This window comes from Schistocerca nitens, chromosome 4 (genome assembly GCF_023898315.1).
Source record: "Schistocerca nitens isolate TAMUIC-IGC-003100 chromosome 4, iqSchNite1.1, whole genome shotgun sequence".
Classification (NCBI taxonomy): domain Eukaryota; kingdom Metazoa; phylum Arthropoda; class Insecta; order Orthoptera; family Acrididae; genus Schistocerca; species Schistocerca nitens.
In genome coordinates, this window is record NC_064617.1 from 435,386,008 (window position 1) to 435,411,885 (window position 25,878).

At 36.0% G+C, this 25,878-nt stretch overlaps 1 protein-coding gene across 1 annotated transcript in view; it reads right to left on the reverse strand.

Moving 5' to 3' along the window:
• Positions 1-25,878, reverse strand: part of LOC126253287 (aminopeptidase N-like) — a 210,371-nt gene that overhangs the window by 74,836 nt on the left and 109,657 nt on the right. The window contains exon 14 of the mRNA XM_049954513.1: positions 4,206-4,370. Within this exon, the coding sequence (XP_049810470.1) occupies positions 4,206-4,370 (165 nt within the window). The remainder of the gene's footprint in view (positions 1-4,205; positions 4,371-25,878) is intronic.

Below are 25,878 nucleotides of genomic sequence, written 5' to 3' on the forward strand. Positions count from 1 at the left end.
TGACATATGCTACAATGTTTTACACAAATTACATGATTCATCTGTTTGAGCACCTCTAGTTCCCCACTCTGCCCACACAATGACTGACTCATGACAAATTCAGACGTTTTTCGTGCAGAGTCTGTTTATCCCTGAAGCTGGCTCAGTTGATGGATTCTAACTATGTCATCCAAAAGAAGCATAACTGATTTATTTGCATCAAACAAGAGAAGAAAATCATTATCTTCAGAATATAGACTTAAAATTATCAAAAACTTCAATGCAAAAATTAAAATTCATAAATTGGCAAACAAGTTTCTTCTAAGGGAATTAACAGTCAGAACAAGTATAAAAGGTAAAGACAAAATTCCCAAAGCTGAGAGAATGCTCAGGTTTTGAATTCAAGTATAATTTGTTAACATCATGATATTGTTGCTCAGATGCAAAGAATGTTAAAATTATGGTATGAGAATTAAATAAGAGTGAAAAATTCTTCTGTTGATCAAAATATCGTGTGCTCTCAAGCTAATCTGATTATTGAGAGACTGAAAGAAGAAAATGGGGATGCAGCCAAAGATAAAGTGTTTGAAGTAAATAATGGTTGATTTAGCCAATTCAGAGGTCATTGTAATTGGCACAGCATCCCAGAAAGTGGAGAAGTAGCAAGTGGTCTATCCAGAGGAACTAAAAGCAATAAAAGAAGAAGGTAGCTATATCAGCCAAACCATGTCCGTAGATGAAGCTGATCTGATCTGGAAGAACATGTCTTTTGTTGTGCATGAAGCGAAAATCTTTCCAGGTTTTAAAGTGGCTGAAGGTTGACTGACAGTGATGGTTGGTGCAAATGCATCAGGTAATAGTAAATCTTCTCTTAGTTTATTACTCAGAAAATTCAAGAGTTTTAAATATATATTTAAAGCTGGGTTGCCTGTAATCTGGAAGTCGAATGCCAAATCTTGGGTAACAATTTCTTTTTTGAGGACTGGTCTGATCATTGCTTCATAGCTGAAGTTGAACATTATTGTCAATCAATACAAATCCCATTTAAAGTAATGTTATTAATTGAGGATACACTGTGTCATCCTCCTGTTACTCCAATTAGTTTTGAACAATGAGTGAAAGTCATAGTTTTTCCACTCGATACAATAATACAATTAGCCTGCTTTAACCAATGGACTAGGGAGAGATTAAAACATTTGAAGCTTACTACACAAGATGACCATCTGCATATCCTCATGAAACTAAGACAAAACAGTGACCTCTCTATAAGACTTTCAGAAGGAATTCAATGTTTTAGATGCCTTGAGAACTATTGCATAATCACGCAATGAATTTCACAAAAAACTGTGTCCATTTTTTTTACCACTGAATCCCAGGGGGAATCAGCACAGACTTGATTAGGTTGATAATTTGATTGAAGAAGTAAATTAAATTTAGAGAAGGATGGGGATGACATTCAAGAACTGTTGGATTCACATAATTGGGAGCTGACAATCGATGAGCTTATAGATATGCATGAGCAAGAGCAAAACATTGAGCACCCCGTTTCTTTAGACCCAGTTTAGGCAGAAGATCAGAGATGGTTGCAAACTTGACACAAGGCCTCAGTTCACTTGTAAAAGGCGAACAAATTTTAGGAAAAATCGATTCCAGTGAAATGTAGATATCTGCTAAAAATGGGGAGCAAATGATTTATTATTGTGCTTTGAGGAAATTTTAGATGAGAAGAAGAAAAAAACTGATTTGTCAGATGACATTGTTACATTTTATGAAGCCTTCTACTTCACAATAACTTCATTTTACATTATTGCAGTGCATAATTCTGTACTGAAATGTAATTTGTTTTTGCTGGCCATTTTATTAAACTTTTTTCTTCTAAATTACACTGTTTTCTTTAGTCTATGGTCCCAGTTGAACATAATTTGTATGTATTTATATGTAAAATTAGACCCTGACGTACACAAATTAGACTTATACTGTTGTCACTCTGGGCCTATTGTGTAAATCTGGGGTACTACTGTATTTATAGAGGGACTGCTTGTCACTGCAGATATGATAACCATGGGTGGCTATTCTCTGGAATGTACTTCTTGGTATGGAATGTGAGGCAGATGTTGAAGTGGAGGTATTGCTGGTGGCTGGTGTATTCAATATGGAGGGAGGTACTGATGTACTCATCCTTGAGGGAGGTGGGGAGGGGGGGGGGGTCAAGATTGAGGAAGGTAGCATGTTGGGTTAAGAAGGACAAATTGAAGTGTTTCTGTGGGAATAAAGATGGGGTGTTCTTACCCTTGGTCCAGATCAGTCAGAGACAGTGGTCGTGTGTGTGTGTGTGTGTGTGTGTGTGTGTGTGTGTGTGTGTTTTGTGCCTCTGTAAATATGTATGTGTTTTCGACTTCAGAGGAAGGCGTTTTTCTGGAAGCTTAAATGTATTGCAGTCTTTTTGTTGTGCCTGTCTGCGACTCACCATCTTCTCTATATAGTGAGTAGCAATTTGACATTTTCATAATATTGTTGTTATACTAAACTGGACTTTCAATTGCTTGACACACCAAACGGACTTGCATTATTGTAACTATACTTAAAATATCTGTGGATAAATGTGGATCACTATGTTCAGAGTAAGTTGAAATTCAGAACAGGGCTTGAGTTATTGATTACACAATTTGTTTTTATTTTACTTGACTCAGAGAAGGAACTAAGATTTTTACTGTAATTTAATTAAAACAGCCCCAAAACTTCTGAACTATTGGAAAAAATTATATGGAAAAGCTTTTGACAGTGGAATAAAAAGTCATAATGTGACACAATTCATTACAGAAAACTGAATTAATTTCAAATGAAAATGAATCTTCTGGAGTTTTTAGGTAATGGAGACATCATCCCATAAAGTATTGGTGAAGGGTATGCAATGAATGATGATGTTATTAAGCCTTTGAGACAGGCCTTAGTTGACGTTGTTAGAGCAGAGGTCACAACACCAGTAACTTACTTCTGATTTTCTGCCTGAAGTAGGCAGTTAATAAGCATAACACACCATACTCCCTAATATTAAATGTGAAATTCACACAAAAATGCAATGAATTAGCCATTAGAATAACACTGAATCAACTGTAGGTTCTTGGGGAAACTTTATACATTAACTAAATTAGTAAAGTACTTGAAAATGGGATTGTAACCAGAAACCTAGGTTGTGAAGTAACCATAATAAAATTTGTTAAACAAGGCAAAAACAGTATTTGTTTAGTTATTTGTTAGCCTTTGTTATATTGATTAAAGTAATTGTTTCAGTAACGAATTACTGTTGACTAACTTTGGCATACATATCATACTATACAAATCAAATGAATTCTGCCATTCCTGAAACAAATTCAGTTTCTGGAGAGAGAGAGAGAGAGAGAGATATTAGTTTTATGATATGTACTATTAAATCCACCATGATTCCCTAGAAAGGGAAGGAATTAATACAACAAGTTTGTGTTCATTTGGACATCGAGTTCCTGAGAAATGTAGTACTGGATCAGTTGGATAAGAATGAGAGGGAGAACTGACTCTTACTGTGGGTGTGTAATCATCTTGACATTTGCCTGAAAAAGTTTAGGGACATCATGTACAACTGAAGACAGCTGGAGGGAAATTCTGAACTTCAAAATACTGGTATCAAACATCAAATTGACTTTGCAAAAGAATGAAAATTCAATTAAAGGTGGTAAGATAGCTATTTTGAACTTATAAGAACCATGTATTTCACTGCATAGATTAGAAGCCTTAATGCCAACTGACTTAGCATATTATCACTTTCTGCTGTTGTCTAGATGTTTTCTGCTACAATGGCACAAATGTAAAAAGAAAAAAGTACTCATTCAAGTAAAGTGAGCATTAAAGATATTGTTTAAAGAAGTTAACTGCACTTCGTGCCGAGGCCTCTTCAAAGATTTGGAATTCTTAGTCTCCCTTTTCAGTGCATTTGCTTTCTGGTGGTACTTGTTGCTGGTAATAAATATCAACTGCAATTGAGATGCAGTTAAGGTAACCACAACACAAAACACAGAATCAGTTTGTGTGTATACTTTTCTTTTCTAGAGTTCAGAGTGTGTTCTATATTTTGGTGGGAAGGTGTTCCAGTGAACTTACATCAGATATAAACAAAAACCTTTGAACAAATTACCTGATGATCAAGATAAAATCAAAGATCCCTACCACTTGGATGAGCTTGGCTTCCTCACCTGACAGCTGCACGACTAGACTGGCATGTGATTGCCGTTACAATTTCATTCATCTCAGAGATGACACTGGTGTTTTGGTACTGCTGCAGCAAGAAGTTGAATGCCTCGTCACCACCCTGGCGCACACCTTCGCAGTACACAACACTTTTCATATCTGGGTCAACCCTGAAAAAACAACAATGTTATTCATAACAGTGCATTCAAGTGAGTCACTATATTAGTACATTAGTAGCTTACTCATTTACTAATACATATAAAAATACAAATGAAAAAAGTGACTGACAAAGCTGATGAGATCATTTGCTGTGGAAAACACCATACTGTGCTAGAATGAGCATGGAAATTAGGAGATATAAAATGCAGCTACCAGTAAGCATTTCATGCGATGCTCATTTTTATATGTACTATCAGCTGAATTCCAAATTAACACCTAGCACACCTTACTTCAACAAAAATAAATTAAAAACTAATTTCATAAAGAAAATAAAAAAACAGCAATAGAAATATATTTTAAACACATATAAAAATAATTTTAAAAATCAGAAAAATCATAATTTTTACGGAATATGATAATAAATGAAAATCAGTAAATTAAGAATTTTTATGTGAATCAAACTGCCTCCACATGAAATACAATTAAAATTTCTTGAGAACAAATTTTAACATTTTTTCATTTTTATTTTTTCTAATTTTTTAATTTCTTATTATTTTATTATTTCTAATAAATGTTTTATCTTATAAATTATAACAAATAAAATTATGACTAATATGTGAGAAAAATTTAAATGTGACGAAAATATTTTTAATAAACCAAGAGAGAAAAACTTTAATGTAATATTTGTATTTTAAACAATCTTTAACTACAGAATATTTGAAAAGTAAAAAACAAAAAAAGGGTATTGATTATATGAAAGAATGCGGTTATGAATTTATTTTTACTTATAAAGAATATATTATAGATATTCAGTAAGAAATAGAAAAGTCAAATTCTCTCTTTTACATGACTATAAAAACATTTTTTTATCATGATTATCTATTATGACATCTATATTATGAGGATTGTGATTTACCCAAAACATATAGTAATTATTGTAATTTGCCAAATATAATAAAACATTATATAGAACTTTACTTATTATTCTTAGAAGTTTTTCGAAAAATAAATATAAAAATTAAAGATAATTTTTGAAAATTTTAATTTGTTTTAATTTTTAAGTTTAACACCCATGTTTTTGAATGTTTACCCTTCGTTTAACTTTCATTTGACTTTCTGTCAACCTTCATTTGATCTTTGTTAAGCTTTGTTTGTCTCCCAGATGTTCTTTGATGAACTCTATGATGGCTGTGTGTAATATATAGGAAAAAGACACCTGTCCTTCCTATGATATTTTTTCAATGGTAGTGTTAGAAATAGTTAAATCTAATCCCTCTGGTAGAATTTCTGTAAAATTGACACAAAAATATAAGTATTTAACTATTATTTTTACTTCAGGTTCTAGTGCCCACAATGTTATTCCTGAATGATGTGATAAAAATAATGCTGGATTCGAAATAAAAGACACATTATCAATTGAAACTAAAACTGTTATTGAAAATGTGGAAATTAGAATACCTGTTGTTAAATATGATCCTGATTATGAACTAGAATAAGCACATCAAAGATTTAAATGTGTATATTATTTTTAGAAGTTTCCCAAAAAATAAATATAAAAATTAAAGAAGATTTTTTAAAAAATTTCCATTTATATTCTATATTGAATATCATAATTTACACTTTTATCCATAAAAAAATTATACAAACTTAGGTATCACTAGGAATTTTATCATTAAAAATAGCTCATAATTTCATAGTCTTTTGTATTGCAGCCAAGTTGTTTGTTAACTCCTGGACTTGTTACCTGGCAAGCAAATTTTTTGTAGATTTTTACTCAATTAATCCATCTTCGGTTGTTGTTATTGTTGTTAATAATCAATAATTTCTTCTTTATTTGGTCTTTGCATACAAACATTATGATTATTTGCTACTCACATATTTCTCCTTTAGTAAAAATACCTGCAAAATATTGTGTTATGTCTAAATGTTTTATACAAATCTAATAAAATTTTTCTTATCTAAATGTAAGCTGAAAATGAAATGTGCTAAAATGAAATGTGTACTATAAATAAAAAATATTCTGTAAGAAAACTTCTTGGAAATAAAATAAAATCACCAAACAGATAATTTAAATAATAATTTAAATAATAATAATTTTATTACAAATTTAGTAGATATTATCTACACAAAAGGAGAAAATGTATTAATAGAATGTAAACCAGTTACAGAACCATTTTGCGACACTGTTATGATCATAAAAATAGCAAATTTTTATAGATTGTAAAAGAGAAGTGAAAAACGGATAATTTCTTGTAAACAGAGAAGCTTGTGGAATTTAATTTGATTTATTAATTTTAATTAGTTTATTAAGATCTAGATTTTCTAAATTTCATTTGTATAGACATGGAGTTAAAGTAAAAATTCCATATTTGTTAGACTCCTATTTTCTGTAGCTAATTTAGAAGCAAATGTTACCTTTAATCTTTGGTCTGGACAATTTAAAAAATCTACTATTTATTATATTTGGCAAATTACAATTATCACAATAATTTTGAGTAAATCATAATTATAACAATAAAGATGTAATAATAAATGATCATGATTTTCATGATAATCCACAAAATTTTTTTAAAAGTCAAAAGAAAGAGAGAATTTGAACTTTCTATTTCCTCCCAAATATCTATACTATTTTCTTTATAAGTGAAAATAAATTCATAACCGCATTCTTCCATATATCAGTACACTCATTATGTTTTTTAGTTTTCAAATGTTCTATAGTTTAAGATGGTTTTAAATAATTTTTATTGATATTACCTTTAATTTTTTCTCTTTTGCTTTATTCAAGCTGTTTTCTTCAAATTTAAATTTGTCACAGGCAGCAGTCACATTCATATTTGTTATAATTTATGAGATAAAACATTTATTAAAAAAATAAAAAGGAAAAATAGAAATAACAAATAGTAAAGAAGTATCAGAAAAAATAAAAATGTTAAAATTTATTCTCAAAAAATTTAATTTTTTTTTCATGTGCGGCGCTTTTCATTCAGTTAAACATTTTTGATTAACTGATTTTCATTTATTTTAATATTCATATAAATTCATAATTTTTCTGATTTTTTATTTATATTTATATTCGGATAAAAATATACTTTTATTGTTGTTTTTTATATTTTTATTTATGAAATTCGGTTTGTATTTTATTTTTATCGAAATTAATATGGAGTGCTAGATGTCGATTTGGAATTTAGCTGATAGCAGATATAAAATAGGGCTGCATGCAAAATGTGTGTTGGTAGCCCAATTTGATATCTACTGATATTGATGATGTCCTTTCCAAATCAACTCTCCTTGTTTCCACCTAAGCAGATTAGAGAAACTGTAAAATTTTGATTTGGATGACCCAACAGACTTTTAAACCATGCTGTTCTTAAATATGAGTCTGTGCACTAACCACTAAGCCAAGTTTCTGAGTCTGAAAAGGACCTGTGATGAAGATGATATGCTGCTTTCACATTCTACTACCAACAAAGCTGCATATCAGAGCGTTCACATGACTTGATCAATTAGATTGTAATGTATCTTCTAAACCTGTAGTGCTGGAGTTTTATAGTACTAAGCAACTAATCTGGATTTTTTATGTACTTTACCTGCAATTTAGGGGAATGTTGAGGTATAGATTTAGCTCTAACGTCCTGTCAGTTTGTGAGTGAATATGGTGCTGTAACTCCCCTATATAATTCATCAGTCCACAGTTCCTTGTATATTACACTCTTGATCATGACATCTACCATTTATATCAAGATTTACACTCCACAAGTCACTGTACAGTGTGTAGCAGAGGGTATATTGTGTACTGCTGTCACTTTCCCCTTTCCTGTTCCAGCTGCTAATGGTGCATGAGAAGAATGACTATTGGGGAGATTTCATGTGTGCTTGAATCTCTTAGATTTTACCTTTGTGGTCATTCTGTGAAATTTATGTTGGCTGGCTCTTCTGGGAGTGTACTATATTCTTGGAATTTAACAGATAATCATATGATCACGTACAACTGTCTTGTAGCATCTTCCACTGAAGTGGGAGCAACATATCTGTGAGACCTACACACTTACTAAATGAGCCTGTAATGAAACACATTCCTCTTCCTTCACTCTTCTGTAGGGCTGTTCTCTCTATTACTCCTACTTTATAAGAGTCCCATACTCAAGTAGAGCCTACTGGTTGCATGGGATTTTGCTAAGCTACCCCAGTCATGAGCTGGCTACACTTCTTAAGGGTTTTTCTAATGAATGTCATTCTGTCATCTGGTTTTCCTGTGTTAGTTTTAAGTGGTCAGTTTACTTGAAATCACTCTCTACATAAACACCCAGATGTGTAAGTGTTTCAACTGTTTCCAGTAATTGTTTGGCAGTCATGTAATCTTTTAGCCTATTTGTCTGAATATATTACATTTGTTGTGTGTTGACAGTCAGCAGTCAATCCTTGCAGAAAACACTGAAGCTCTGTAGGCATTCCTGTGTTTTGCTACAATTTTCTGTCGTTGTAGTTTCTCTATACATCATCATCATCAGCAGCAACAAGCAGCCTCATACAGCTTCTAATGTAATCTAATTCCAATAAATCGATGAGCAGTAATGGCCTTAAGACATTCCCATGGGGTATGGTGGAAGCTCCATTAAGAATGACATACAGTGTTCTATTTACTAGAAACTCTTCAGCACAGTCACAAAGCAGTTGTGATATTCTGCGTGCTAGTATTTTCTTCAATAGATTATACCATGGAATTGTACCATAAGTCAAGGAACATGGCACCAACCTAGGCACCCGTAGGAGGACATATCTTCTGCCTTACGGGACTCATGGACTGCAAGGGTTAACTGGGTTTTAGATGAGAATTGTTTGCGAGATCCTTGTTGATTATTACAGAGGAGATTTTTAGTCTCCAGGAATGTCATAATAGGCGAGCAAGAAACACATTCCAAAATTCTGAATGAATTAACGTCAGCGGTATAAGCCTATAGTAGTGTACATCTGTTCGCCACCAATTCTTGTAAACAGGAATGACCTGCACATTTTTACTGCCACTTGCAACGTTTATTCCACCAGTGACCTACAATAAAACTGCTGCTAGATGAGGGACAGATTCTTCCTCATACTCTACATAATTGTTCCGTCAGATCAAGTCACCTTCTCCTGTTGAGTGATTTAGGTTGATTTTCTATCCCACTGTCACCATCTCGCGTCTCTAATATTGGTGTTCATGTGGTCTAATTCAATGAAAGAACCACAGCACGATGTTCCTCAGTGAAACAGTTTTAGAAAATAGAAACTACTATTTCAGTAGTACCCTTGCCATCTTCAGTTTCACTGCCAGTAAGGTCTCTAAGTGATTGGACAGTTGGCCATGATGTGATTGGACAGTTGGCCATGATGCATCGTCAACTCAACGTAAGATTAAAACTTTTTAGGATTTTCTGTGAGATCCGTTGATAGAATTTTACTTTAGAATTCGTTGGATGTTCCATGCATTACCCACGTTATGTACATTTTGACATTGCTTAGTTTTTGTTTGTCTATAAGGCAGGGCCGTTTCGGGAACATTTTTTCCACACAAGCAACGTATCATTATATCGTTCACCTATTCCTATTCCCCACCGCCCCCACCTCCCTCCTATCCCTTGCACACTTTCCCCTGTATTAATTTTCGCTACTAATTGTGGTACGCACCAGCAACGAAGGTGGTTTGATAAGCTGGTAAAAAAACAATAAAAATGTTTGTTTAGTAACAACTCACCTTACTTCTCAACATAGTCTCCTTTAAGGGATATGCACATAGTCTAGCGATCCTCCAGCTTTTTCGTCCCATTAGAAAAATAGGTTCTGTCAAGCTCTGCAAAATATTCATTAACTGCAACTGTCACTTTCTCGTTTGATGAAAATTTGTATCCATCAAGTCAAAGTTTCAAGCTAGGGAACAGGAAGAGGTCACTCAGGGCTACGTATGGTGGACAGTGGGTAAGGAACCAATTAAAAGCCCAATTCATGCATTATCACCGTTGTTATCGTTGATGTGTGGGATGGAAAGAACTTACTTATGTGTGCCAACTTGCTCTTTTTTCAGACGATTCAACAATGAAGAATAATAGTGTCCAGTTACGATTCTGCCCTTTTCCAAGTAATCTATGAGGATTATTCATTGGAAGTCCTAAAAACAGTATTGTATGAACCTTCACATGGTTCCAAATCAAAGAAACGAGATTGGTTCTGGGAACAGTGAAATGTTAACTCAGGTTCCACCTGACTCCTGACTCCTGCACACTCAGTTTGAGAAAACAGATGAACAGGAGTCAGATTTTATCATACAGCCTCCATTTAAACAGTGTTTAACAGAAAGTAATCAGAAACTGCCAGTTCATCTTCGCCAAAGCAGTTACAATCCCATTAGTATGCAGTATCAGTTATCTTTATTACACCAGAACATTCCGGGACTTAGAAATTAAAGTTGATGAACTACTCATTTGTATCGATGAAATGAATTCATCTAACCAAATTGACATAATCTGCCTCTCTGAACATCAAGTGACCACTGATATAGATATGTTAGACATTTCAGGATTTAAGCTAGCTTCCTACTCCTGCAGAGTAGATATGGATGGAGGAGGCGTTGCCACATTTATCAAAAACTGCCATAAATTCAAGAACATTGACATTAATAAATACTGTTTAGAGCAGCATCTAGAAGCATGTGCAATAGAAGTAGAGTTCCATAACAGATCCTATATAATAATAACTATATACCGAGCGCCTGCAGGAAATTATAATCTATTCTTAGATCATCTAGAAGCTCTTTTGGGTTATTTAACAGGAAGAAACAAAGAAATTTTGATTGCTGGTGACTTTAATACAGATTTTCTAATGCAATCTTCCAGTAAACATTCACTGCAGTTAGTAATGTTGTCTTTCAATCTAACTCACACTGTAAACTTTCCAACTAGGATCACTAAATCCTCAAGGACAGCCATTGATAACATTTTTATAGACAAATCAAAGGTTTCAAAATCATATCATAAAACCTGTTATAAATGGACTATCAGATCATGACACGCAGCTCCTTGTTTTAGATGTAAATTCTAAGCAGATTATCAAGACTGCTAAATCTGAGTACAGGAGAGCAGTCAATCAACCAAAAATTGAGTGTTTTAGAAAACTGCTCAAAGATATGAACTGGAAAGATGTTTATAATGCTCATGACATGAATGAAAAATGTAACACATTCATGAACAATGTCAGTACCATGTTTGAAAACTGTTTTCCTCTAAACGTTACTCAAATTAAACAGAAGTCTATAAAAAAACCATGGATTACACAAGGAATACAGATTTCCTGTAAGACAAAAAGGAAAATGTATCTGTCGACCAAGAATAGCTCCAATGCTGATGATTTAGCTAAATACAAGGAATACTGCAATACATCAAAAAAAGTAATTCAGACGTCTAAACAAATGCACTACGAGAAGAAGTTAGCAATGTCAGGGAACAAAATAAAAACAATATGGGATATAGTGAAAGAGCAGACTGGTAGAACCAGAAAGTAACAGGAGCAAATAGCACTAAGGGTAGATGACACATTAGTAACTGATGGGCATAGTGTGGCAAATCTATTTAACAAGTACTTTATATCCGTTACTGATAGAATGGGACTTTCGGGATCAGTAAATAATGCCCTTGAATATCTGAAACTAGCCTTCACAAATAGCTTCTAGTACATGAATATATCACTCACTTCGCCAAAAGAAATAACTTCCATAATAAAATCTTTAAAAACAAAGCATTCTAGTGGGTACGATGAAATATCAACAAAGTTAATTAAGGCATGTTCTTGTGAGTTTAGTACAATTCTAAGTTACTTGTGTGACCAGTCAATTATAACTGGGACATTTCCTGACTGGCTAAAATATGCAGATGTTAAGCCTCTATTCAAGAAAGGGGATAAAGAGATACCATCAAACTACAGACCAATTTCACTTTTGCCAGCATTCCCAAAAATTTTAGAAAAAGTAATGTACGGGCAGCTGCTCAACCATCTGACCACAAATAACATATTATCAAGAACACAGTTTGGATTTCTGAAGGGTTCTGATATCGAGAAGGCTATTTACACCTACAGTGAAAATGTACTTAATTCATTAAATAACAAATTACAAGCAGCAGGTATTTTCTGTGATTTGTCAAAGGCATTTGATTGTGTGAACCACAACATCCTTTTAAGTAAATTAGAATTCTATGGTGTCACGGGCAGTGCTGCAAAATGGTTCAAGTCATACCTCACTAACAGGAAACAAAGGGTGTCAGTGCAAGGGACTAGTGAATTAAGTCATCAGTCATCATCAGAATGGGAAGAAATTACATGTGGTGTCCCACAAGGATCCATCTTAGGGCCATTGCTTTTTCATGTGTACATTAATGATCTCTCATCAGTTACACTGCCAGAAGCGGAGTTCGTTTTGTTTGCAGATGACACAAGTGTTGCAATAAATAGTATGTGAAGTGTAGTTCTAGAAAGATCTGCTAATGATATTTTCATGGATATTAATAAATGGTTTAAAGCCAACTCACTGACATTAAACTTCGAAAAGACTCACTATATGCAATTCAGAACCTATAAGAGGTTTCCACCCAGCATATGCATAAAATACGAAGAAGAGCAGATAGAAGAGGTTGACAGTCTTAAATTCCTGGGATTACAACTTGATAATAAATTCAGTTAGGAAGACCACACCACAGAACTGCAGAAATGCCTTAACAAATCTGTATTTGCAATTCGAGTGTTAGCAGACATAGGCAACATAAAAATGAAAAAGCTTGCATACTTTGCCTCCTTTCATTCCATAATGTCATATGGTATAATATTTTGGGGTAACTCTTCAAGTCAAACAAAAGTTTTCAGAGTCCAAAAGCGTGTAATACGTATTATTTGTGGAGTAAATTTATGGATGTCATGTAGAAACCTCTTCAAAGAACTGGGTATATTAACTACTGCCTCTCAGTATATTTACTCATTAATGAAATTTGTCCTAAATAATATATCTCTTTTTCCAACAAACAGCTCAGTTCATACATACAATACCAGGAACAAAAATGATCTTCACAAGGACTTAAAAGCACTTACTTTAGTTCAAAAAGGGGTCCACTACTCAGGAACACTCATCTTCAATAATTTGCCAGTACACATAAAAAATTTAATTACAAATAAAGATCAGTTTGAAAGGAGCCTGAAAGACTTATTAGTGGCCAACTCCTTCTACTCCATTGACGAATTTTTTAATAGAAATAAATGATGTATTGTATATATTCCTACTATTAGTATTGTTATTTCAGCTTAAAAAAAATTGACATGTTCCACACCCACGAGGATCTCCTCAGCACGGATCTATGGAACTAAAAACTAATCTAATCTAATCTAATCTCGCATGTGGGGCTAACTGTCTTCATCACTTTGGTCAGCCGCATTGTAGCTTCCAAGAAAAATTTCTGAACCCAGGCAGCAGGCATCGATCCTGCTGACATAAGCAATGGTTTGCAGCCTGCGGCACCCAGTGCCCTTAGTAGCTGGTGGCAGAGCATACTTTATTTCATGGATTAGACACCCCGGTGAACTCCGTTACCAGTCTACTATTGACACTTCCAATGAACAACAAATCCACTTGTCAGTCCCATTCCCAAAAGATAAGGAGCCCCATGCTGACTAAGATGTACCCTCAGGAATGAGCAAGATCTCAAACATGTTTGTGAGGCCTAAGTTGATCACCCTGTGGCCAGTATCCACTTTCACCATCTGACCAGAGATTTGCAATCCTGCAACTGATCGTCATTGCACTATCAGATAACTGTAAACCAGGTCAGGTCAGAAATTTCTGAAGGTGCTGAGACATTATGGCTCCTAGGCAGCTCTAGAGGCACCAAAGGTGCCACATCTTTCGCCTTAGGTGCCTCACGCCATCGCAGCATGTGGCATCTGCCTAAACCCTGTCTACCTGACCAACACAACTTCCAAATGTTTCTGGTCCGTGGCAAATTCCCCCTACATCCGTACACAATAGGCGTTTTCAATATTATATAGAACAAAGAATACATTACTAGTCCAAGCACTTGCTAGAAACAGTCTACTTACTGCTACTAAGCTCCTCCTTGCACTCACTTCACTAACACTATACAAACGCTCGCAGAATACATCATCATTAACAGTAAACCTCGCCCTCACCAGAGAAGTCAATTATCTTGTGGCATCTGAGGGCAGATTCGTAACGAAACTAGTCAAATGACGCCTTCCAAAAGGAGAAACACTGGGGTGTAACTCCTTGTTGGTAATGAGTTTGTTAGGAATTGAGCGTCTTCAGAATGGGATCATCGTCCTAGAGAATTCTACGGAACATCGCCTGGAAGCTAGCGCTGCTCCAACCGTGTTTTGCTCTTCCAGTCATGGATGCAAATGGTCAAGCAATCCTTATGAACCACTTCATATGGATTGACTTAGGAATCAATCCCTTATAGTTACTGTAACACTACCTCAACAGAGAAGAACGTAAACAAATTACTCAAAGACAGCAAATCTTTCAATTTCAGTATGGATTATATATTTTTTGGTTGCAGGTGAAACCGAAAAATGGCCCGAGTACTAAGGTAACAGATGACACTGTGAAGGAATGTGAAACACTACTTCCTGGAACATCAGCTAGTGTTCAGCAAAAGAATGAAACTTCTGAGTATCAGTTTGATTTTAACGATCCTGGTACATGACCGAAGAGGTTTTCTGACTCTGAAAAACGTAACATCTTCATCTACATCTACATCCATACTCCGAAATCCACCATCCGGTGCGTGGCGGAGGGTACCTCGTACCACAACTAGCATCTTCTCTCCCTGTTCCACTCTCAAACAGAACGAGGGAAAAATGACTGCCTATATGCCTCTGTACGAGCCCTAATCTCTCTTATCTTTGTGGTCTTTCCGCGAAATGTAAGTTGGCGGCAGTAAAATCGTACTGTAGTCAGCTTCAAATGCTGGTTCTCTAAATTTCCTCAGTAGCGATTCACGAAAAGAACGCCTCCTTTCCTCTAGAGACTCCCACCCGAGTTCCTGAAGCATTTCCGTAACACTTGCATGAAGATCAAACCTACCAGTAACAAATCTAGCAGCCCGCCTCTGAATTGCTTCTATGTCCTCCCTCAATCCGACCCGATAGGGATCCCAAACGCTCGAGCAGTACTCAAGAATAGGTCGTATTAGTGTTTTATAAGCGGTCTGCTTTACAGATGAACCACATATTCCCAAAATTCTACCAATGAACAGAAGACGACTTTCCGCCTTCCCCACAACTGCCATTACATGCTTGTCCCACTTCATTTCGCTGTACAATGTTACGCCCAAATATTTAATCGACGTGACTGTGTCAAGCGCTACACTACTAATGCGGTATTCAAACATTACAGGATTCTTTTTCCTATTCATCTGCATTAATTTACATTTATCTATATTTAGAGTTAGCTGAAATTCTTTACACCAATCACAAATCCTGTCCAAGTCATCTTGTATCCTCCTACAGTCACTCAACGACGACCCCTTCCCGTACTCCACAGCATCATCAGCAAACAGCCGCACATTGCTATCCACCCTATCCAAAAGATCATTTATGTAGATAGAAAACAACAGCGGACCTACCACACTTCCCTGGGGCACTCCAGGTGATACCCTCACCTCCGATGAACACTCACCATCGAGGACAACGTACTGGGTTCTAGAGCTGTTAGAATCAAAGAGAGCTGTTAGAATCATGAGTGGTGTTCATCCAAGATATTCTTGCAGAAGTCTGTTTCATAAGTTACAAATATTAACACTTACCTCTCAATTCATATTTTCTTTGATGATTTTTGTTTCTAACAACCTATCTCTTTTTAAAACTAATAGTGAATGTCATGATCATAATACTAGGTCTAAAAATGATCTACACAGGGATCTGAAACATTTAAGTCTTGTTCAGAAAGGTGTTCATTATTCAGCCACAAAAATTTTCAACTCCCTTCCATCAGGTATTAAAGATCACATTAATGTCTTACCTACTTTTAAATGTAAATTGAGAGAATACCTAATGGTAAATTCCTTCTATTCTCTTGATGAGTATCTACAGATAAAGCAATGATTTTTTATACTGATAAAAATTTGTTTGCTATAGATCACATTAACTGTTTAATTTGGAAAATGTACTATATTTCCTTTTTAGGTATTGTTTTATATTACTTGAGCTATACCTTTGATTTGATTTTAATCTACAAACTTATTCATAATCTTATGGTACATTTTTGTCATTTTATATATGTGTATTATTTGTTTAATTTGGAAAATGTACTATATTTCCTTTTTAGGTATTGTTTTATATTACTTGAGCTATACCTTTGATTTGATTTTAACCTACAAACTTATTCATAATCTTATGGTACATTTTTGTCATTTTATATATGTGTATTATATCTGTTGTATGTAATCATGACTCATTCCACATCCTTGTGATTTATCACAATACGGATTAATGGAATACGAAATAAATAAATAAAAAAAATAATAATATTACTTAAGAAGTCAAAATGTCATTATAAAAATGAGAGCAGAAAACGAACGTGTTCCTGACGTCAATAAGAGTTATAGAGAAGGTCGCAATTTAAGTAAGGATTGGTTTCTATAGCATTTAAAAAATGGGACAAAAGTTAAAAGATCAGGCTAGATAAAGGTGAGAGAAAAAACTCTTTATATTGTATTCCCTGCAGATTATCTTGTCACTTAAGCTCAGACTCTGAGTCAAAATCATTCTTAGCTAAAGAGGAAGGAATTGTTAATTGAAAAAAGCTTAGTGAAAAATTGCCTGCCCATGAAAATTCACCAAACCATAAATTTTGTTTTTGCTCTTGGAAGGCTCTAGAGTCCTCTCTCAGAAGCGGAGGCATTGATAGAGAGCTGTAAGATGAGATAAAAAAAGAGTGAGCTCACTGGTGAACAGTGTTGCACTGTATTATTGATGCTGTCGTTTTTCTAGTAAAGCAAGGAAGTCCGTTTGGAGAAACAAAAGAAGTTGGTGATTTTGGTGATCCACAGAGTGGGAAATTTCTAAATACCATTGATCTTATATCACACTATAGTGTCCCCCTTCGTCTGCATCCTAAACGCCGCAAGAAAGGGCAGATTAACTATTTTTCCAAATGTATACAAGACGAGTTCCTTCACTTGATTGCCGACAAAATAAAACAAAACATAATTAAAGATATTTTAGATGCTATATACGTTTCATTGATGTTTGACTGCACTCCAGATATCAGCCACAATGAGCGGGTGACTCATATAGTTCGCTATGTCTAGGCAAATGACTCAGAGGTTGTGGAAAGTTGTGCTGCTCACTCTTTAAATTTAGTAGAAGCACATGCAGCCGATACATCTGCTGAAGTCCAAACGTTTTTGGAACTGTCCACCGTTTGTATCTGTTCTTTGTGGGTTCCACATCAAGATGGGAAATCTTACAAAAACGTGTACCCATAACATTAAAACCCCAAAGCAAGAGTAGGTGGTCTGCAAGAGTAGAGGCAGTTGAAGCAGTTTATAAGCATTTTCATAAAGTTGTAAAGGCTCTGGAAGAAATTGAAACTTACAAATTCTCAATACCAGAAACAAAAACAGAGGCATGGTCTATTTCAAAAAATATGAGAAAACTCAAATGTATTGCCTTAACTTGTTTCTGTTATGCAGTATTGAAAAAAATAGATCATGTTAAGCAGTTTCTGCAAAGAGAAGACTTTACAATTAATAAAGCTGTTCAAAATATTCAAGGCCTTTTGAACTTTCTGAAAACTTCCAGAGACTCTTGTACCTCTGAAGCTATTTCTGGGGCCAAAGTTCTAGCAGAAGATAATGAGGTATCAACGGTATTCCCAGAAAAAAGGATCAGAAGAAAGAAAAAAATGACCGATGAGCTTTGTGAGGATGAAGTATGCAAACATTCACAGGAAGATTTGTTCAGGATGTCCCTGTCAGAAAGAACTGACAGAGTGATTATGGAGCTGAGTACCTGGTTTACTGCTCTGGAGAACATTAGTGCAAAATTTAGTTTTCTGTGCGATGTCCAAATTCAAGAAATGGTAGTGGAGGACTTGAAGGGGAAAGCAGTAGAACTGTCTGATGCCTATGCAGAGGATCTAAACAAAGAAGAATTTATTAAACACCATGCCCTGGTAATAGAGAGAGACTTGCAAAATGCCACTTCATCATCCACATTAAGTTTGATTTATAACAAGAAATTGGTAAAGGGGTATCCCAACATTACTACAACCTTAAGAATATTCGTTACCATACTAGTTTCTGTTTCCTCAGGAGAAAGGAGTTTCAGCAAGCTGAAACTAATTAAAAATCATTTGAAGAGCGCGACTACTCAACAAAGATTGACAAATCTCAGTATAATCTACATAGAGCTCAAACGAGCTGCTTCCATAGACTGGCATGATATCATAAATGTTTTTGCAGTAAAAAAAGCTCGGAAAGTGGAGTTTTGAAATGATTATTGTATGAGATTTATGGTATATTCTTGTATGTTTTAAAATTGTTTCTTTTTGTATTCTTCGACCTGAGTTCATTTAATAAAATAAGTTAATGTTGTCGGATACTGACATTTATTTCGATATATATTACCCAAATTACTCTCAAAATTTTTTTTATTTTTATGAGTGGGGGTGAAAGAAGGGGAGGCAAATTGAAGCTTGCCCCCCTTCGTAAAACTCCTAGATCCGAACCTGGTTGTGAATGTATTATGTCGAAGCTAAACGAATTCGAGAGTGGGCAAACTGTTCGTGCTCGTATCGTGGGTGCTTCCCTAACCAATGTGGCCGAAATGTTTGTTGTTTCATGAGGCACTGTGTAGAAGATTTATACGACATACAGGGAAAGCAGAAAAATATCATCCATTCAATCACAATGCGGGCGAAAGTGTGTGTCGAGTGATCGTGACGAACAGTTATTGAAGAGGATTCTGACGAAAAATAAGAGGATGATAGTTGCACAAATCACTGGAGAAATGAATGATACACTCGTGTATCCTGCCAGCACCAAAACAACACGAAGGTAGCTCCATAAGCCGGGAACTGGAGGGGGAGCTGGAATTCCAAAACCGGTCATCAGTGACGCAAATGCCTGTAACAGGAAAATGTGGTGCCGAAATTATGAAGCGTGGGCTATGGATCAGTGGAAAGTGTCATTTGCCGGGATGAGTTTTGTTGCACGCTGTTTCCAACCTGTGGCAGAGTTTACATCCCAAGAATGAAATATGGCAAAGGTTCGGTGATGATTTGGGCAGCCATGTCGCTGTATTCCATGGGCCCCATGATTACTCTGCAAGTTCGCTTTACGCCCAAGGATTATGTTATCATTCTGGCTGATCAAGTTCATCCCATGGTACAATGTGTGTTCTCCAATGGTGACGCTGAGTTCCAAGACAACAGGGCCCCTGTTCACACAGGTCGCATCGTTTAGATCTGGTTTTGTGAGCACGAGGATCAACTGTCATATCTACCGTGGCCACCACAGTCACCAGATTTAGATATTATTGGGCCTTTCTGGTCTACTTTGGAGAGAAGGGTACATGATCACTACCCACCTCATCTATTTGAACTTGCCACTATTTTGCAGGAAGAATGGTATACACTTCCATTGAGAAACGTACAGGAAATGACTGAAAACTGTTTTGAATGCCAACGATTTTCTTACACCGTATTAAGCATGGTAACATGTTTTGCTTTTGATGTGTCATATGATGCATATTTCCATTTTTTCTTCGGTATATATTAATATTATGGGGAACACATGTCCAACAAAAACAAAAATATATTTTGAATGTAGGTAAAGCTGTCAGAACTGTTTGTACCGTGAAGAATGTATCAAATACATTGTATTTCGTTTCAGCTGAAAATGAGTGCACCCAGCCTGTAAGTTTGGGGTCCGTGCTGTTTTCAAATCAGAGCTGGGGAAGTATGACAAAATAAATCATCAATAGCCGTAACACGAAAAGCATCTGCAATATCCACATGTCTCAGTCTAAAACAGTATTGTATCAGAAATATGTTCCACATAAAAGAGCCAAATCATTCAATAACCCGAATATTCATTTGAAACAACAGTGAAATAAAACTACCCTGATAAATAAGGCTAAATCATACCTAATGGAACATTGATTTTGCTCAGTAAAATAATTATTGAACAATTATAAGAGACTGAAGTTCAAATCATTACTAATTTGTACTGTATTAACTGTGCTGTTTATTACTTGTTGGTTGTAATGATAATTTGTAAACTGAAATTGTTATTGCCTGTGTTTTATCTCCCTGTTTCTCCGTCTCTTCCGTATTTGACCAGTACTACTAGGGCGTGCTGAAAAGTAAGGACTCTTAATTTTTTATTCTGTCCTTACTATCGGTTGAGGTATTACAACTCATTCGTATTACTCGGTCAACTTTCCTGCATCGCCGATGCAAGTTGCAACCCTCGCCGCTAAAGGGCATGTAATATTGTGGTGTCCAAAATAACTCTGCGGTGTGTAAGAAACCCTCAGAAAACTGAAAGCACGAATGCAACCCAGCTAGCACTCAAGCTTATTTCAAGGTGGATATTGAGTTTAGGTTCAGTTGAAAATTCAAGATTGAAAAATCAACCTGTTACACAGTTTACATCAAGCTGTAAAAATTTAGCTTGAATTAAAATAATTTTCCCATGCTTGAAATAAACTGTAATTTCCCTGGAAGGCTGTACAGCAGATGCGCGCGCAGCATAGCTTCCATAGACGTCCACAGGAAGCGCCACAAGCGTTTATAAGCCTTGCAGTTGCACTGACTCTGCTAGGTTTACGGCCATTTTATTTTTGTGACGTGCGTTAATGATTGTTGACTGTTGTGAAGTTTGTTTTATACTGGAAAATATTTCGGAAAGTGTGTGGCGTCCCCTGCCTTACTGCTACACCGGGTCTGAAGAAGATATATAGTGTATTACAGGTACGCTGGTGCATTTTTTCTCTAGTGGTACGTTAATATTACAAATGTTAAATATTATTACGTAACGTAAAGAAATATCATATTCTTTTACGTAGAAAAATTGAACCTGGATGAAAGTGAAATGGATTACCAGCTAAGAAAACATATTACAAGTTATTCAGCAAAAAGAGGCCGTTTTAAACTAGCTTTCTAGTACGTGGCACCAAAAAATTAAAACTTAATGTTATTTTACCTTTTTAAAATCTCGCCTTTTTATATATATCGCCCTATTACATTTGTTTACTTGTAAATACTTGAGTGTGTCACACCATGAATGAATAATCATGAAGTGTGAAAAGTTTCTTTGCTAATACAAATAGTAATGACATGGTGAACGGGAAAAGTGCATCAAGAACCAGTCACTACATAGGTGTCAGTCTTTTTTATTTACGTAGCGTTGACTGGTCTTCAATTGCTCTTAATTTTGTTGTTCCCTAGGTGAAATAATACTGCAAGGCCTACTGGTATTTCTTACTTTTATTGTTAGGCTATTTGTAATGTGGCTGAAATCTAATAAAAGGCAATATTAAAATATGACAAGGAGAACATTTTTTGTTCTTTTACATTTCAGCTCCACTTAACTGGTAATTTCTTAGATTCATTTCGATTTCATCTTTTATTTCATTTTGATTCAGTTTTACTCACCAAAATATAATTGTGGATAGAATAAAACGTCTGCATTTTTCTAAATGGTAGTTTCCTTATACGCTTACAGTATGAGGTGTATATGATTTCAAGTAATTGCTTCTTTATAATTCAGATTAAATGGTCCTGAAACTGTTAGAAATAGTGATGTGTGGCTTCTTCATGAAGTCATCGCAAAATTACCCAAATGTCATCTTTACTTTCAAAATTTCAAACAAAAAGTTATTTCAAATTACTTTAAAAACTGGAATGAAGTCACCAAAAGCAGCTGCTTACTCAGTGACATTTATACTAGTTAATGATTCTTACTACATCAGTGAGTTTGAAGTTATTTTGCTAATGTGGGGCATGAATTATATTTAGGTTGATCAGTTTCAACGTTTTACATTTTTTATGTTTAGGTATGGCTAACATTTTCTTTTACCTGTTACAGGAGCATTATACCAGCAGAAGTCAGCGATATTTGATCCTGCTCTGGTCTGTGTGCTGGGGCTGGAGGGGCTTCAGAATAATTAAATTTTAAATTAAAACAATTTTAAACACTTTGAAAATAAAATTTTTTAAACATACATGTCTTGATAATTTTTTTTCACATCATTTCCATTCTGATATTTATTTAATTAATTAGGTTCAATAAATTCAGATTAATAATTATGTAGCTTAAAACAAGCTGTAAATACCAGGCTGTATTCCACGTGTGTAGATACAGCTGGAGCCAAACTTGATAAGTCAAGCTTGAAATATAGCTTGAACTCTGCCAACTTTGATGTTTGTTTCAAGCTTGAATCCAACTAACAGGCCGGAATATTCCAGCTTTGATCAAGCTTATAAACTTGAACTTTACATCTGGAAACAAGTTTGAAACCGGCTTACTGTGCTATCTGGGAAAGGTTTGTCCACACATCGGAGCACCCTCTGCTTCAGTATAACAATTCCAAACCAGACACGAGCAATCCGACAGCTGCAACAATCCCACCACGCCTTGTGTTCACTGTTATCGGTCATTCTGCACACAGTACAGACTTGGACCAATCCGATTTCCACATGTTTACAAAATTCAAAGAACACCTCCGAGGACTTCACTTTGATATCTATGAAGCATCGCAAGCAGAGTTGGGGTTGTGACTACGTCAACAAAGTCAAATATTCTGCGGTGACGGTATCAACAAACTGATCACTCGTTGGGAAAAATGTGTTTGTCACCATAGTGACTATATGGAGAAATAACTATATAGAGGTGAAGAATAAAGATGTAGAATGTTAATCAAGTTTTTTGTCAGTTGGGTCTGCAGCATGAACTAAATCGAAATATTGTTTACAATAAGTCAATTCCAGTAGCTGCAATGTAATATTTACTTGTTTGTATCTAAATATTGCTGCACAAAAAGCTTGCCTGTTTCGGCTTACAGTGCCTTTCCAAGTCCACAGAAGAACTGAGGACATACAATCAAGCGAAACATTTTCCAACGACTTACTCGGTGAACAAACTTCCCTGAAACACAAGCACTACTTAGAAAATGTTATTGAAATTTTCGACTACGAGAAAGGATAAACATATGAAATCACAGATAACAAATATACAAAGACATTTTAACCGTATAAAATCTATGCAACAAATACACATCCCTCACACCCAAAGGCAAAAAAAAAAAAAATCTGTAAACATACAGCATCTAAGGATCCCAACTGTCAAATAGTTGTCAAACAATTATTATCACGAAGAATTTCGCATTATAGCAGCTACGTGATTATAATAATATTATTTAGTAAGGGGCAGCTCACGACGGGCCCCTTGGATGCTATATGATCGTCAACTCCACCTAGACGCAAGTAGAACTGTAATCTACGAAAACGCGTCCTTGATCATAAGTATGTTGCAAATAATATTCATTCTTACCAAAGCCCATATGTGCACTTGAAGATTTAAGCCGAAACAGGCGAGCTTGTTGAGCAGAAATATCGAGTTACAAGCAAATGAATATTATATTGCAGGTACTGGAATTAACTTCTTGTTAATAAAGTTTGTTTTATTTGAAAAGTTTGAAGAGGTTTCACATAAAAATTCGAGACCGTACTTTTCAGCAGGTCCACGTATATCGAGTGTATTAAAGTATGTATGGGATTAAAATGAACCAATAAATAATAACGGCGCTGACAACAGCGAACGAAGTGTGCAAATCCCCTCATACGCTGCTGGCACTTAAAACCGCAACACCACGAAGGATGGTAAATCAGGAAATGTTACTTATTTTGCATATGCATTATAGTGGAAAGAATACGTGATTATATTTGTGAGTGCCAGCAACAATGTCTCTAACACGACTGGGCACCGAGTCGAACTGAGCTCGGATGACAGATACGGGAATGTCATTCCATGCTGCTTCAGCTCTCAGAGGTCATCAGTCATAGTGCTTGACGAGTTGTGGTGTGGCAGAGCCTCGGTAACCCATGACAAGAAGTTTTCAACTGTCGAACACCCCCTGTATCGAGGTAGGTCAGGACAACAAGGGCAACATGCGCTCTTGTCTTATCTTGTTGAATGGTAACGTCACACAGGTCTCAAAAATAGGTGACAGCCAGAGATGTAATGTAAGAAATGTAAAGGCTGTTGTCCAAATTACTGGCTGTGTGTTACGCACCCACTGGCATCCAAAACAATCACGCCAGTTGCTGGTTCAAATCAAATGGCTCTGAGCACTATGGGACTTAACTTCTGAGGTCATCAGTCCACCAGAACTTAGAACTACTTAAACTAACTAACCTAAGGACATCACACACATCCATGCCCGAGGCAGGATTCGAACCTGCGACCGTAGCGGTCGTGCGGTTCCAGACTGTAGCGGCTAGAACAGCTCGGCCACCCCGGCCGGCCCATTTTTGCTGGGCTTATATGGCAATGACAGATGCAATCTGCCAACGTCTGTTTTCTTCAGAGCTTCCAGTCTGATATACGTCCTTTGTGATGGAGTGTGTAGAAAAGGCACTCGTCCATAAAGACGACGTTGTGTGATTTCTGTATCTCGTAATATCGTTGGGCGCACCGCTGTTGGATTTAATAATTGTAATTAACAAAATATTCTGGGCCATTGTACTGTGATCGAATGGGTGTCATATTACACCCCAACGTTTCGTTCCTTTCTGCGGATGACATTTTCCATGGGGATCATAGTTTCTTTGCTTGTCCGAATCATACCCTGGCTCGCTACTCTGACTGCAGCAAAATTCTGTTAACGCGTGCTCCAGCGAACTGGCGTGACGTCACATACTTTGATCGGGGCCCACGAGAAATACAGGCCCCCCAATGAGCTTGTGATATCTCACTAGCCACACTGCCTGCCATACTGAGGTGACAAACATCGTCGGACAGCGATATGCACATACACAGATGAAGGTAGTATCGCGTACACAACGTATAAAAGGGCAGTGCATTGGCGGAGCTGTCATTTGTACTCAGGTGATTCATGTGAGAAGGTTTCCGACGTGGTTATGGCCGCACGATGGGAATTAACAGACTCTGAACGCGGAATGGATTTGGAGCTAGACACATAGGACATTCAGTTTCGGAAACCGTTAGCGAATTCAGTATTCCGCGATCCACAGTGTCAGGACTGTCGTGAGAATACTACATTTCAGGCATTGCCTCTCATCATGGACAACGCAGTGGCCGACGGCCTTCACTTAACGACCGAGAGCAGTGTGCGTTTGAGTAGAGTTGTCAGTGCTAACAGACACGCAACACCGCTTGAAATAACCGCAGACATCAATGCAGGACGTGAGATGAACGTATCCGTCAGGACAGTGCGGCGAAATTTGGCGTTAATGGTCTG